The sequence below is a fragment of the Dreissena polymorpha genome, chromosome 11 (assembly GCF_020536995.1).
Source record: "Dreissena polymorpha isolate Duluth1 chromosome 11, UMN_Dpol_1.0, whole genome shotgun sequence".
Lineage (NCBI taxonomy): Eukaryota > Metazoa > Mollusca > Bivalvia > Myida > Dreissenidae > Dreissena > Dreissena polymorpha.
Window position 1 is genome coordinate 5,145,873 of NC_068365.1, and position 15,593 is coordinate 5,161,465.

Below are 15,593 nucleotides of genomic sequence, written 5' to 3' on the forward strand. Positions count from 1 at the left end.
TACCAGATTAGCCTGTGCAGTCCACCCTTGCTATGTCATACCAGATTAGCCTGTGCAGTCCACCCTGGCTTAGTCATACCAGCTTAGCCTGTGCAGTCCACCCTGGCTATGTCATACCAGATAAGCCTGTGCAGTCCAACCTGGCTATGTCATACCAGATTAGCCTGTGCAGTCCACATTGGCTATGTCATACCAGATTAGCCTGTGCAGTCCACCCTGGCTATGTCATACCAGATTAGCCTGTGCAGTCCACCCTAGCTATATACCAGATTAGCCTGTGCAGTCCACCCTGGCTATGTCATACCAGATAAGCCTGTGCAGTCCACCCTGGCTATGTCATACCAGATAAGCCTGTGCAGTCCACCCTGGCTATGTCATACCAGATTAGCCTGTGCAGTCCACCCTGGCTATATACCAGATTAGCCTGTGCAGTCCACCCTGGCTAATCAGTAAAAACACTTTAGGCTTTTTTGGAATTATTTGTTCAAAGGAAGTCTCTGCTAAGCAAAAATCCAGTCTTAGCGGAAAGTGACAAAATATTTCAAGACTAATATTCTGTAGTGAAAAAAAACTTACAAAGGGCCTAAAATGCGCTAAAAACTGATCAGGGCTGACATTCCTAAGTTTATGGTCACTTAGTCATTCAGATGTAAGTGTTTGAGCAACACTATCCAGCAAAGTGAATCACAGACATAGTGTTAACATACATGTACATCAATATGCCTCTAAATTATCTTGATTACCATAATACCTCTAAGTTTTTGGACACTCATGTTCAAACCTAAAATAATATATTTTTTGACTCCAACAGTGTGTTTTTTTTTCATTAAAATTTTGGTGGTTCGGCAGGGGGACCATCCTTTCATATTTTATATATTTATATATATATATATATATATATATATATATATATATATATATATATATATATATATATATATATATATATATTGTATTATTGATTTGGTTACAATTAATATATTCTTACACGTGACATTGCTTATTTATAATTCTATGTATTAAAGATGATGTACATATGTATATTTCTTAACAAACTGTCTGTTCTGTTGACGCAGCACGCCGCACAAACGGCAATCACAAAAGCTCACAATGAGCACAATAAGTATGAGCACATTGTGCTCAGGTGAGCTACAAAGTATATATATTTTTCCCAAATCAGACCTTAACATTCCCAATTGTAGGCTTCCAAAAAAAATGTTCATTTTTGTAATAAGTCTCAACTTTTTTTTTAACTCCTATCCAGTTCTCTAAGTTAAACCTTATTAAATGTAATATTGAAATCACTTTTATTCTTAATTTTAAAGTATTTTTAGCAAAACACAACAACATGTATTTCATGTCATGATGTACCATGGATGACACACAAGTCATGATGTACAACAGATGACACACAAGTCATGTTGTACAACAGATGACACACAAATCATGTTGTACAACAGATGAAACACAAATCACGATGTACAACTGATGACACACAAGTCATGTTGTACAACAGATGACACACAAGTCACGATGTACAACTGATGACACACACGTCATGATGTACAACAGATGACACACATGTCAAATTGTACAATGGATGACACGCAAGTCACAATGTACAATGGATGACACACAAGTCATGATGTTCAATGGAGGACACACAAGTCACAATGTACAACTAATGACACACAAGTCATGATGGACAACTGATGACACACAAGTCATGATTTACAATGGATGACACACAAGTCATGATGTACATGAATGACACATAGGTCATGATGTACAACAGATGACAAACAAGTCATGATGTACCACGGATGACACACAAGTCATGATGTACGACAGATGACACACAAGTCATGATGTACATGGATGACACAAGTCACAATGTACAATTGATGACATACAAGGCATGATGTTCAACTGTTGACACACAAGTCATGATGTACAACAGATGGCACACAAGTCATGATGTACCACGGATGACACACAAGGCATGATGTTCAACAGATGACAAACAAGTCATGATGTACATGGATGACACACAGGTCATAATGTACAACAGATGACACACAAGTCACCAAGTACAACTGTTGACACACAAGGCATGATGTACAACTGTTGACACACAAGTCACGATGCACACAAATAACACCAAAAAGCCAAAGAAAATTTCACAAAGAGCATATAGTGTCAAGGTGAGCTTAAAAGATGAGATTCCAATAAACTGCAGGTCAGCCTCAAGGTCATTTTCCAGAAACAAAATATTATAGATTTTTAAACTTCGACATGTGTTAATATAGAATGTTTGTGTGTGTTAAAATTTGTAAGGTTTGCACAGATATAATTTGATGCTTACCGGGCTCCTCTTTTTCAGGGTGAAGTTCTTCCAGAGCAGTAGCCCCAGCTGATGCAGGAAGCCCATCGTGTCACGCTCTGTCACACTCAGACCTCTCTAAAACATACAGACATGATCTGACAGCCATGAGCACAAACCTGAGCGTCTCTTATAATCACATGATTAATTCATGGGAAGTGAGCTACCAATCAAAAATTACCAACTATACTCAAATTGTTTCACTTCTGAACAAATTTGAGCCTACCTTCTGCAAATACATGTACATCAAGAACTGTCCCAAAAAGACTACATGCTTTTGTCAGGCTTTGATATCATAATGTACAGGTATGGTAAACTTTCTGACCATCACCTGACAAAATGACCCTGGACACCTAACCCTAAATGTTCAATTGAATATCATTATATGTCATAATTACACATGTATAAGAAAACAATTTAACATGGACCTGAAAATGTTTAGTATGTGCAAAAAGGTTCTTCATTTCAATTATCCCTTTACCATTTTGATATTTATTTTGACATGTCTGTAGTCCCTTAGAAAGTAAAATAAAATTAAAGACCTTTCTTACTTAATTCAAGTTTAAAAACTTCAATTCCAACCCTTAGATACTGATGAGCAGCAAACAGCATTAAACCTGAATAGACTGAGAGTTACTCGCAGGCTGTTCTCGTTTTATGCTGTTTGCACATGGCTATTTTCACTTGGCTTCTGAGTGGGAAAGGGTTATACAATACTTCTCACAGTTATGACACAGTTACGGGCCTTTGTGAATGACATACAAGGCTAAATAAAGACCATGGAAGACATATATAATATAAATATATATATATATATATATATACATATATATATATATATATACTTTTAATTAAATACCAGTAGCACTTACAGACATATATATATATGGCCCTGTTGCATGCAAATCATAACCTGACTTTGGTTAAAAATGAATTTCTATTATTATACAAATCATAAATATGGGCGTTGGTTGGAGACCTTGAATAAAGACGATACAAGATGCACATGATTTTTTGAAATTTTTAGTTGATATTATGGCCCTAATAAACTAACTATATAAGCTCCATTTGAGAAAAAAAATCTCTGCGAAAAAATAAGCTGATCTATTGAATTCCTATCACATGCAATATAAAGTTTTCATACCTGAAAGAAAACGCCATTGGTAGATAAAATGGACCAGTGTTGTAAGTACTGATGGATTTTATGACTATGTTTTTTTTCTAAAAATGATAACATACATACTGCTCTCAATTAAGGTCAGAGTTATTGGACTAGAACAGTGACCTCATATAATGACCTAGAAGTAGTGATTGAATATCTGTAGCAGAAATAGAGATATGAAGTTCTCGCATGCACATATTCATTGCAGACCAGAACAATATGACAAACATTTATCATAAAGTCAGATGCATTGTTCAACTATTTGCTGAACAATTCCAATATAAATTATCAAAATATTCTGGTCTTAATGCAGCTAGTATTCACATCAGATGACATTTCCTCTCCACTTGCAAACTTAACATTGCTTAATGGTAAACTCTGCTTACAATTATCCGAATCCAGTCACAACTGCCACGTTCTATATATGGAAAACCAATTCGCTAGACTGGATTTGAGATAATAAATCACTCATTCAGTAATCCATTTATTTTACCGTTATTTACACAACTAATAAACTTCAAATTTTAAAATCGCACTATTAACATTACTTCTTATTGTTTATCACATTTGAATTATATTGCTTTAAGAAACAACTCATAAATTACAAAATGACAACGTTTACCTAAAATGTTACAATATGATGATAAACTGCGACATTCGCCATGTTTTCATCTTTGAGATCACGTGACATTAACATTAATATTGATTGGATGACGTCAGTTCGTCAATCTAATTATAGAACAGCACGTGGTCTTTGTTTACACGAACAGCTGATTTACGCTTGAGAAACTCGTGCTGGCGGCAGTTTCTTTGTTCGTTGGAATATAGGTTAAATTTGAGGACGGGATATAGGTTAAATTATGTAATTCCGCAAGGAAGTTCATAAATAGTTTTATACGATAGTTTTATCTCGTTTAAATGGGTTTTTTTATTACAGGATATACATCGAGTTGCAGACGCGTATGGAATATAACCTAACGTACATATGCCATAAACTGCTGTAGCGAGCGGATATTTCTGACTTTCAACGCACCTACCACATACTTGCGTAAGGAATTTTAAAGAAAAATCATAATTATGTAAACCAAAGCGCCATACTTTTAATACTTAAACTTCTACGTTATTGACTTTTTCTTAAACAGTATATTAGTATAGATCTATAATGCTCAATATCGATTTCCAATTATCTTAACATAGCTAAGTGTGTTATATATACCAACGCCTAAATCCTTGCTTCTTATTGGTCTGCTGACAAAGCTGCTGTCTTCTTGGAGATTATATTACAAACAGCCTTTTTAATAAACCACCAAGCATAGAACTAAGCAAAACTATGTTAACCATCACCATATACATGTGCTTTACTATCTAGTTTAATAATATTTGTTTCATGTATAGCTTATAACACATCAAACCATATCGCCAACCAGATGCGTCAAAACGGATATACGTTCGACCCATGCGACACCGCGAAAGCCGCGTGCTGCACGATACATTACAGAGTGCGCCCGTGTGTGTGTGCGTCCGTGTGTGTGTGTGTTTCGAAGTTTATGAGGTCTTTCCGCGCCTGAGAATGCTCTTTGTGTACCCGGACTGTTCCCCAGCAATCCATCGTAATTAACTCTATCAGTGCTGGAACCGAATTTTGAAGGCCTTTGCAAACAATTTGGATCCTGATGAGACGCCACAGAACGTGGCGTCTCATCAGGATCCAAACTGTTTGCTATTCTGATAGTATTCTTGGGAAAAAAACGAAGAAAATGCTTATTTAAGAAATTCAGCAGACGACATTTTAGCAGACGACAAATTTCCCAGCATGCAAAGGGTTAACTTACTAGACTCATGAAAGTTGTGAAGAATTTTGAATTATGGCTGAACTTGTTACTGAATGATTTATAATTTTGCGATGGTTTTGTTTTGTGTGTGTGTGGGTGGGGGGGATAATTGGAGGCAACCCCACCTGTCCAGCATGGTGGCCGCCAACCAAATCCATATGCTTCCTGGACCGGTGATTGAACCCCAGGTCGCCTACTTGAGAAGCGAGTGTACCAAGCACTGCGCTTACATGACAGCCCAAATACGAAGCAATATTGTATATAATTGGAGGCAACCCCATCTGTCCAGCATGGTGACCACCAACCAAACCCATATGCTTCCTGGACCGGTGATTGAACCCCAGGTCGCCTACTTTAGAAGCGAGTGTACCAAGCACTGCGCTTACAAAACAGCCCAAATACGAAGCAATATTGTAAGTTCTTCTGTATCCGTCCGCCAAAATAATGCACCGTATAAACCTCTATTATGTATTCTGTGAAGTGAAGGCGTAACGGTACATGTGCGCAGTTGTTCGTGGTTACTCATCAACTGTATTGTATATGCGCATTCAAGTTCTGCAAACAGTATATATTCACATAGAGATCCAGCATATTTTAATTTAACACAATAAAACATGTGAACATTAAAAGGAACTTACGTTTAAACCCATTCCGATTTTTCACAAGTATTAATTCCAGTTCAACATAATTGTAATACACGTACACTGCAGTGCTGGCGCGGTAAATCACTACAACAACAAGTCTACATCAGCAACCTGCTGGTATATTTATCCCTGGCTGCGTTCCCAGGTTACCTTTGGAAAGTTCAACAGCTAATCATCTTCAAAAGAACTGCCAATATTGATATTTGTTCACTTATGCAACCAGGCAACGATATCAACTAATTATTTCAGCAATATAATACCCTGCATGCAGGTTTAGTCCAATTGAAGATTTTATTGCATGAACATTATACATTGCACAATAAATAATATCGACTCGGAGAAGTACATGGTCCACAGTGCATGCAACAGGAAGGTATTTAGCATCACAGTAATAACTATCAAGATTATAGAAAAATATACAGCAGATAGTAATTGTAAATGAAGAGTTAGGTGAATTCATAATAGTAAACAGTATCACTAAGCGTACATTATTATATGTTATTAGTGTCTATTCTAAATTTCTCGACATTCGTTGTAGTTATGATCTTTGCGAGGAAACAATAATACTGAAAAATTAACATGCTCTAAACTATGCATTTTATTCATCTTTTGACGATTTAAAAACCTGAAAATTATAAAGCATTACAAACTCGAAACGATTATATAATTTAAAGAGTGTTGTTGTAATGCTCATCATTTGTGACATTACGAGGATTGCGTATATTAATTATAAAATACGCTAGACTTTTTTTCTCGAGTGTCAGTGGTTCGAGCCCAGTTGAAGGTTACTTTCTTTAATATACATGTACTTGCTTTTATGCTCCCGAAAAATTTCGGGAGCATATATTTGCCAGTTTGTCCTTCCTTCCTTCCTTACTTCCTTCCGTCACACTTTTGTTTAAGTTTCTCATAGCGCCTTCAATATTTTATCGATCTCTTACATATTTGGCATGTAGGTACCTTGCGTGGACCTCTACCTTTTGATGAGGTTTGAGGTCACTGGGGTCAAGGTAAAGGTCATCGAGGCTAATAATAGATTTTCTCAAGGTCACACGTTGGTAACAGTTTCTCATAGCGAACATAAGGTGAGCATCCATCGTTTTCAGCGATTCTTGTTTTTAATGGATATATTTAGTTCCAATGTTTACATTTATCAATTTAAAGCATTTAATGACATACTTTAATACCTGCCAAAATCTGTGAAAAGGTCACTTTAGAATATTTCATTCTGAGCTCCTTACACCTTGGGCAAACAATTATATGCCGTGTCAAGCTGGTGCATGTTACATGTATATTTGTTGAATATTAGTCACTCAAAACAAAACCATTTCAAAACCACTTAACGTCGTTGAGTATCACCGACTGTACACACGAGTATATCAAACATCAGCACTTATCGTCAGTAGCTGCATAGTATTAGAATAAGGAAAAGTATAATACTATATATAAGCCTCGCTCTGGGAAAACGGGGCTTAATGCATGTGCGTTTAGAATCGTCCTCGATTAGCCTGTGTAGTCCGCAAACGCTCATCAGGGACAAGACATTCCGCTTTTAAGTTTGTTTTTTTTCGTTTAAAGGTAGTCTCTTCTTAGCGAAAATATAGTAAACCCTTTGCATGCTGGGAAATTTGTCGTCTGCAAAAATGTCGTCTGCTGAATTTCTAAAATAAGCATTTTCTTAGATTTTTTTTTCAAAAAATACTATCAGAATAGCAAACAGTTTGGATCCTGATGAGACGCCACGTTGTGTGGCGTCTCATCTGGATCCAAAACTGTTTGCAAAGGCCTTCAAAATTCGGTTCCAGCACTGGAAGAGTTAAGGCGAAAGGTGTCGCCCCTATTGAGCCTCTGTGTTCTACACAGGCTAATCTGGGAGGACACGTTACGCACATAAATTAAGACCATAGTGTAACTATATACATAGTTGTTGTTACTGTTGTCGTCTTACGGACCATTCTGACGGACGATCGCCTTCGTTATCACGTGACAATATCATGTCGCTTTACGCTTGGAGAGGAAAACACAATTTGTAAGAACCACTACCGGTATATTGTACAGACTTGATGTTTGTTATCATATGTCTATGTTTGTCCGTGTGTGTTGTTCACCCTTTCACATACCCACCCCCTGTACGTCGATAATCCAAACTGAGTAGGATAATTCAAACTGAATGAAAAAAATGGCGACAGAAATAAAGACTCCAGTCATTTATTTGTAAGAACACATTTATTTGAGGTAAGTTGTGACATAATAAACGTTTCTTTTTTATAAAATGTAATTTGCTGGATACAATGCGCTAATAAACCGATAACAAATAAAAACAATGCGTCGAAATAATATGAATACGTTTGAAAATCTGGAAAAAGTAAATAAAATTGTCGAAAGTTTTAGGCCAAAAACAATTATAATCGAATGTTTTAAATGTTTCAATGCTTGTACTTATGTATTAACCTTTCATATATGTATTTTAAAAAATTTGATTTGCGTAAATGCTCGAAAACGCAATATATTCGTATTTGTTTGGGACAAGAATATACAGATTGGATAATGACCTAACTAGTGAATGGATAATTCCAAACTAACATTAGGAAGTTGATGGATAATGACCAAACTGCAAGATGTATTTATGTAAAGATCTATGTAAAATGAAAACTCTTGTAAAATATTTCGAGACTTATTTAATTTCTGACAACAAAAGCATATATATTTCATAAAACTGTATTCAAATGTTGAAAATAAATAAGCATTTTCACACACCTCTATCAGTCTGGTCCTACCACGTAGCGAAATAAAGACAATACTATGTGCCAAAGCCCCGGCTCTAAAACTATTTGCCACCAGTTTAAAGGAGCGAATCGACGGAATTTCCCTTTATAATGAAGTATCAAATATTCAAAATGACAAAAATTCCAAATTTTATCAACATACAATCGGATGGAATAATACGTAATCGATGAAATCGGTAAGAAAACTAGTTAAAAGTCCAAAAATATTATTCCAACCAAGGTTTCAATAGGGTTCAAAGTCATGCCATATAGAACTCGCAAGCTTTCTATGCTAAAATACCGTTAATAGTGACTGTCGTTTATCGTCTGTGAGCATGCGCATAGCGGGGTACTGTACAATTCACTCGTTATTAATATTTTACTACTACTTCAATTTTCCCGCGCCGGCGAAAAAGGGTCACGGGGAATTTTTTTATTGTTATTAAAATACATTATTTACAGAAGATTTTTAATATCTATGTCTGTGTATTGAGACATCATTAAATATGTTTTTTAAACGTGTAAATATATATCGGAAAGTAAAATGCTATACTAGCTCTCGATATGCCCCTTAAATATGTGTGTACAATTCGATGCAATCTTTCTGATATAACGTATAATGAATCAGATCAGTAATGCCTCAAATAATATTCGAAACCTCTAATATGGTGAAGAATACACGAATCAGCAAGGCAAGTGCAGCTTCCACTCGAATCTCTTTAAATCAAGTGATTAAATAATAAGTAGGAACATTGTTCAATTTCTCTGCTTTTCAAGCTATCCAAATGACATGGAACACGTTTTATGGCATCTTTGTGTACGTGGAATGCAAATTTCGCATGCTTATTTTGCTTCTTATCTCAATTGTATATATATTCAAGTTCCGTTGAAATTGATTTCACTAATAATAATAATAATAATAATAATAATAATAATAATGAAAATAATACTAATAATAACAATAATAAAAATAATAACTATATTTCATGAAGAATTCACATTAAGAAATAATTTATTTTTTACAATGTGGTCTTCAGTAAACAAACACAAGTATAATAATAACAAATAATGAATGTTGATGTTCTTTGAAAGTATTTTTATATTCCATTATACACATCGTGTTAGTTTTTGGTTATAAATAGTTGTTTTCAAAAAATAATATCCAACCTGTCTTTTGAAAACATGTTCAATATATCGCAGTTTGTAAATTATCCATTTTGCGTTTGGTTATTATCCACAGAAATTTTCATATCAGTTCGGATTTATTCATAAACTTGTATACCCGTCCTGCAAACACACGATTTTAACACAGAAACACATTAGGTGTTAATAGTAAAGTTTTAAAGAACATTCATAATATAATTTGGCATATCTCTGTTACAGTTTCGTTCGCTCTTTTGTCAATTAACGTGTAAATAATTCAACACATAGGTCGCATTTCATGAAAATCAGCATTTTCCGAGGACAAATTTATTGTTTTTTAATAGAAAACTTTTAAATCATTGCAAAAATCAAAACGCATGTGTGTGTCAGACGTTCATTATCACATGTATAGAACAATTACGTCCTTATAGTTACTAAATTAGCAGAAATGATCAAATAATCACCTACCTTTCAGTTTCAGTTTCGGCCGACTTTTTTTCTTCAGTTTGATTATCCAACTCAGTTTGGATTATCGACGTACAGGGATACCTTTTCTTTGAACCATACAAATTTGTATAGTCGTTGTGAAATCAATAATATTTCATTAAGTGTTCCTCGTCAATTAATATCGAGAGACAAATACATATACATTTATCTATATTTCATCTTTTGAGCGAGCTGATTCACAACAAAACTGTACTGCAGTACGTTCTTTTCTCGCGAAGTTTAATTTAATGCGCTGTATTCTCTTTGTATATGTAAACATGTTTAATTACCTGGTGTCGCGACATATGTTTTCTGGAAATAATTTGCATATTATTATAGACGAGAACACAGTATTTGTAATATGATCAGACGTTATTTCTAAAGCTATAAAATCTGTAAAAACATACATACACTTTGGTTCAATTGCGCTGGTTTAACTGGAGGGTATGTTTTGAAACGTGTATTGTAAGGCTATGTAGTTATACACGGCTGCACGAGTAAAGTGATACAAAATCTGCCTCGCTTTGAGGAAACTAATGCATGTGCAAAATGTGTCGTTTCAGATAAGCCTGTGCAGTCTGCATAGCCTTGTCAGGGAATACCCGTTCCGCCTAAAATGGATGTTCGCTAAGAAGTGACTTGCTTCACCGGACACAGCGGAAAGTGTCGTCCCTGATAAGCCTGTGCGGTATGCACGTGCCAATGTTGGATGATACTTTAACCCATTTGAGCCTAATGGACTCTCCCATCCTTCTAAATTGGATCAATTTATTTCCAAAATTAGGGATTTCTAGTATATTTATTTCTATATTAAGAATATTTCTTACATAAATTCCTTTAAGCAAACAGCGCAGACCCAGATGAGACGCCGCATCATGCGCTGTTTGCAAAGTCCTTTTTTCTAGAAGCTAGGCATAAATGGGTTAAGCACATGCATTAAACACCAGTTTTCTAAGGGCGAGACTCATTTATGAAGTTTATGTTTCTGCAACTGATTTGTTACTCGATTTCACGCAATATGTACCAAATACAGTTATGTACTTATGTTTTTCGTTTATACGCGTATTGTATTCATGTACATATATCTATATTTGTATTGCGCACTTCCCTTGCATTATCTGTCTTAAGAGCTTTCAAACTTTGTTCTGTTAACTCTAAGTGTCAACCATAACAAAAAATGTTTGGCACTTCAATAGTATACATCAATCCTATTTTTATAAACGATGGCCTTTTTTATAATAACTAAATAATAACTAAAAAACATCTTTATGAAGCATAGAGAGGATATTTGTTTGATTCGATGGCATGTCGATTTTATTTCACGAGTGATCATATAAATAATATTTTCACGAGTGGCGCAGCCAGAAGTGAAAAAATATTTTTTTAATGATCACGAGTGAATTAAAATCGATATTCCATCGAATCCAACAAATTTTCTTTTTATTTTATGCTTTTTTAAACGTTTATTTCATTTCGTCGAAAAAATGACGTCATTTCACAGTAAATATAAGATTGTTTGCATTATCATTATTTTTAACTGTTATTTTTCACTGTTAAAAACAGTAAAATATCAGTTTTAAACCACCGGAAAGCATAAAATAAATACCGGTTATACATTATACAGTACAGCTTACCATTTCAATTCATAGATCATATACATCCACAAAATATCATTCATTTATAGAAGCCCATCTGAACTTGCTTCTACTTTGATTTAAACATGCTCCGTCACGGTGTTTACCATGAATTGATCTCTGTTTTTATCCGATCGCGCGCATTGACGTCACGAGTGTTGCTTGTCGCGCGGAGGTCCGCTTACATTTCTGGCCAGTGTGCGTGCATCTGGAAGTGCATGAGGTCTATCCGAGCCTTAGGCTGTTTTATGTGTAGACCCGAGGCTGTATTATGTGTAGACCCGAGGCTGTATTATGTGTAGACCCGAGGCTGTATTATGTGTAGACCCGAGGCTGTATTATGTGTAGACCCGAGGCTGTATTATGTGTAGACCCGAGGCTGTATTATGTGTAGACCCGAGGCTGTATTATGTGTAGACCCGAGGCTGTATTATGTGTAGACCCGAGGCTGTATTATGTGTAGACCCGAGGCTGTATTATGTGTAGACCCGAGGCTGTATTATGTGTAGACCCGAGGCTGTATTATGTGAAGGCCCGAGGCTGTATTGTGTGTAGGCCCGAGGCTGTATTGTGTGTAGGCCCGAGGCTGTATTATGTGTAGACCAGAGGCTGTATTATGTGTAGACCCGTGGCTGTATTATGTGTAGACCCGAGGCTGTATTATGTGTAGACCCGAGGCTGTATTATGTGAAGGCCCGAGGCTGTATTATGTGAAGGCCCGAGGCTGTATTGTGTGTAGGCCCGAGGCTGTATTATGTGTAGGCCCGAGGCTGTATTATGTGTAGGCCCGAGGCTGTATTATGTGTAGGCCCGAGGCTGTATTATGTGTAGGCCCGAGGCTGTATTATGTGTAGGCCCGAGGCTGTATTATGTGTAGACCCGAGGCTGTATTATGTGTAGACCCGAGGCTGTATTATGTGTAGACCCGTGGCTGTATTATGTGTAGGCCCGAGGCTGTATTATGTGTAGACCCGAGGCTGTATTATGTGTAGACCCGAAGTGTGTCTTAGCTCTCTTACCTAACGAACTTTCTAGACTCACAAAAGTTGGGGCGATATTTTAATTATAGCTGCAATTTCCAGCTATTTAGTTGTTACTGTAAAATTTTAAATTTTGGTGTCGAATTTTGTCGTGTGTGTATGTGGGGGGGGGGGGGTACCTGGAGGAATCCCCACATATCCAGTATAGAGAACTACTATCCAGCCGTTAAGGAACACCGTGATTTCCCTTGATTGATTGAAGTTTGTTTATATTTTGCGGAGAAAAAAGTGATTTAAACTGTGAATTGCGAATTATAGAGAATAATTTAAGTTGTGTGAAATATGAAAGGATATATCATACTGATTTTTTTAATATAGAGGTGAGAGACTTATTGTAAAAAACTTTATTCTAAATAACTTTGATACGTGTCGATGATCTATTTTTAGTAACACTAGCTGTGCTACTTGTACTGGACTATTTATCGAGAAATCGTGTTTATCGTGAACCTGTAGTGCGTTCAGTTACAGCGAACGTTCCCTATAGTTCGCGAACGGTCGCGAACGTTCGCTACTGAACGCTCGGTTCGCCGCGAACGTTCGCGAACCGAAGCCAAAGACCTATCAATATACAAAGATAAGCGTTATCGGGTTATCGCGGATTTTCTCCCGGAGGGAACGAGATTTAGTCACGTGGCCTAAGGCTAGGTACAACGAATAGTTCGTCTGTAACGAGATCGTCAGTAACGTGTCGATTGATTCGCAAAATATGAACGGTTATCAAATCAAATGAACGTAAGTTGCTGGTGTCTTTGGTGGTACAGAATACTGCTTTAAATAATTAAATGACCGATGTAATAAACATAATCTTTATGGTAATAAAATTCTTTAATTAATTTTAATGTCACTAATTCATCGGTTCAAAGAAAATATCATCAAAAATTATTTATTCAAAAGTTTTAAGTCAAATAAGCGTCCAATTTTGCAGTCATGCATGCGGGAAATATTGTATGTACGCTAAAAAGAAAAATCTTATAACACATTAGTAATTGTTGTAGTTATTAGTAGCAAAGATCTATCCTTAAACAATGTTTATTGGTGGATATTTCCGTAGAGATTCATTGATCTATTAATAAACATGTTTATTTAAGATCCGAGATTAAACAAAGAAGACGCCTAGAATATTGTAATAAAACGAAACGAGTAGTTACAAATTCTTGTTATTTAAATCACTTTTCAGACATATTGAAGGAGCATTCACGGTAGTTTAGATTAAAACCACAGGTGGTTAGCGTGTGGCTATGCTATTAATTAGTGAAAACATCATTTTGAATGATGTATTCTTTATGAATGAAATCTCCAGTTGTAAAGACACACCTCCGCATTGGACCAATGAAATCACTCGTATGTTTAAAATGTCAGTTAGTTGAAATGTATGTAAACAAAGGTTTCAAACGGCGCTGGACAGTTAGTCTTGATGCAGAATGTAACGACAAGAACGGTAATAATGTTTTTTCATACGTTTTATTGAATTATGGTATCGAACTACACGAACTTTATAGGGAAGTTGCCCTTTACTCCGTGAAGATTTCAGTCTTAAAGACAGCATGATCACTGTCAACTGGGTCATGCGTGTTGTGTATCGTGTTATTTCTTAAAAGTTGACCCAGCATTTGTAAAAATATTGCAAGACATATACATTTCCAGAAAGGAAATTCATTTCTGCGTTGAATAAGACCGAAATCGTGAAAATCGCTGCAAAATTGATGAAGACATGGCTGTTCAAAGCGATGCACCCCGTTTTGGGCTGATTTTGAGTTGCATACCTTGTTATATATATATTTGATAGTGAAATATTTTTTTTCAGAAAAGTTAATTTTTCGTTATAATATGATTATTTATCATTCAAAATGATGTTTTCACTAATTAATATCATAGCCACACGCTAACCACCTGTGATTAAAACCGGCGCCAGTTGAACGTCTACTGAAGGAGAATCTCGGGAAGTTAGCAGGCCAGTGTAGCTTCAACAGGTGTCTGATTAGTGCACTTGCATATTAGGTTGACAGATTTCGCACCTTTTTTAACATGATTTCCCAAAATAAGGCCCCGTGACCCCGGGACAGACCCCCGGATTAACCTACACAACATTCCTACAAACGTATTAGTTTTAACATAAGAATATCATATCATTTTTCATGTACAACATATTCACATGGCAAAATATAACAAAAACGATTTTTTTTCATGGGATGATGATTTAGACCTCGATGAAATATTAGGAGAATATACAGCAGACGAAGATGCTATTGATAATTCAAATGGGAAGCAAATTGCAATTTATATTTGTCCAGAGTGCAAAATGGAGTATAAAAGTATTTCCGGGTTCCGGGGTCACGTCTTGAAAAAGCATGACAAAAATCTCAAAGGTACGCTATAACGGGTTTCCATGTATCTCTTTGAAATTCAGAAGTCGAAACAGCGGTAATTAAAAGAGTTCTTGTTTTAGGAAATAGACCATTAAAGTAAGAAAAACAGGAAAAAACAAATACCTAACAATATACTTT

General features: G+C 35.9%; 1 protein-coding gene across 4 annotated transcripts in view; it reads right to left on the reverse strand.

Moving 5' to 3' along the window:
• Positions 1 to 12,157, reverse strand: part of LOC127850449 (ATP-binding cassette sub-family A member 2-like) — a 101,642-nt gene extending 89,485 nt beyond the window's left edge. For 2 of the 4 annotated variants that reach the window (XM_052383481.1, XM_052383479.1), the window contains exons 1-2: positions 12,050 to 12,157; positions 2,366 to 2,461 (exon numbers count right to left, since the gene is read on the reverse strand). In XM_052383481.1, the coding sequence (XP_052239441.1) occupies positions 2,366 to 2,461; positions 12,050 to 12,052 (99 nt within the window). In that variant the 5' untranslated portion in view covers positions 12,053 to 12,157. The other 2 variants (XM_052383482.1, XM_052383483.1) reach the window with 2 other exon arrangements.
• Between the last annotated feature and the right edge of the window lie 3,436 nt (positions 12,158 to 15,593).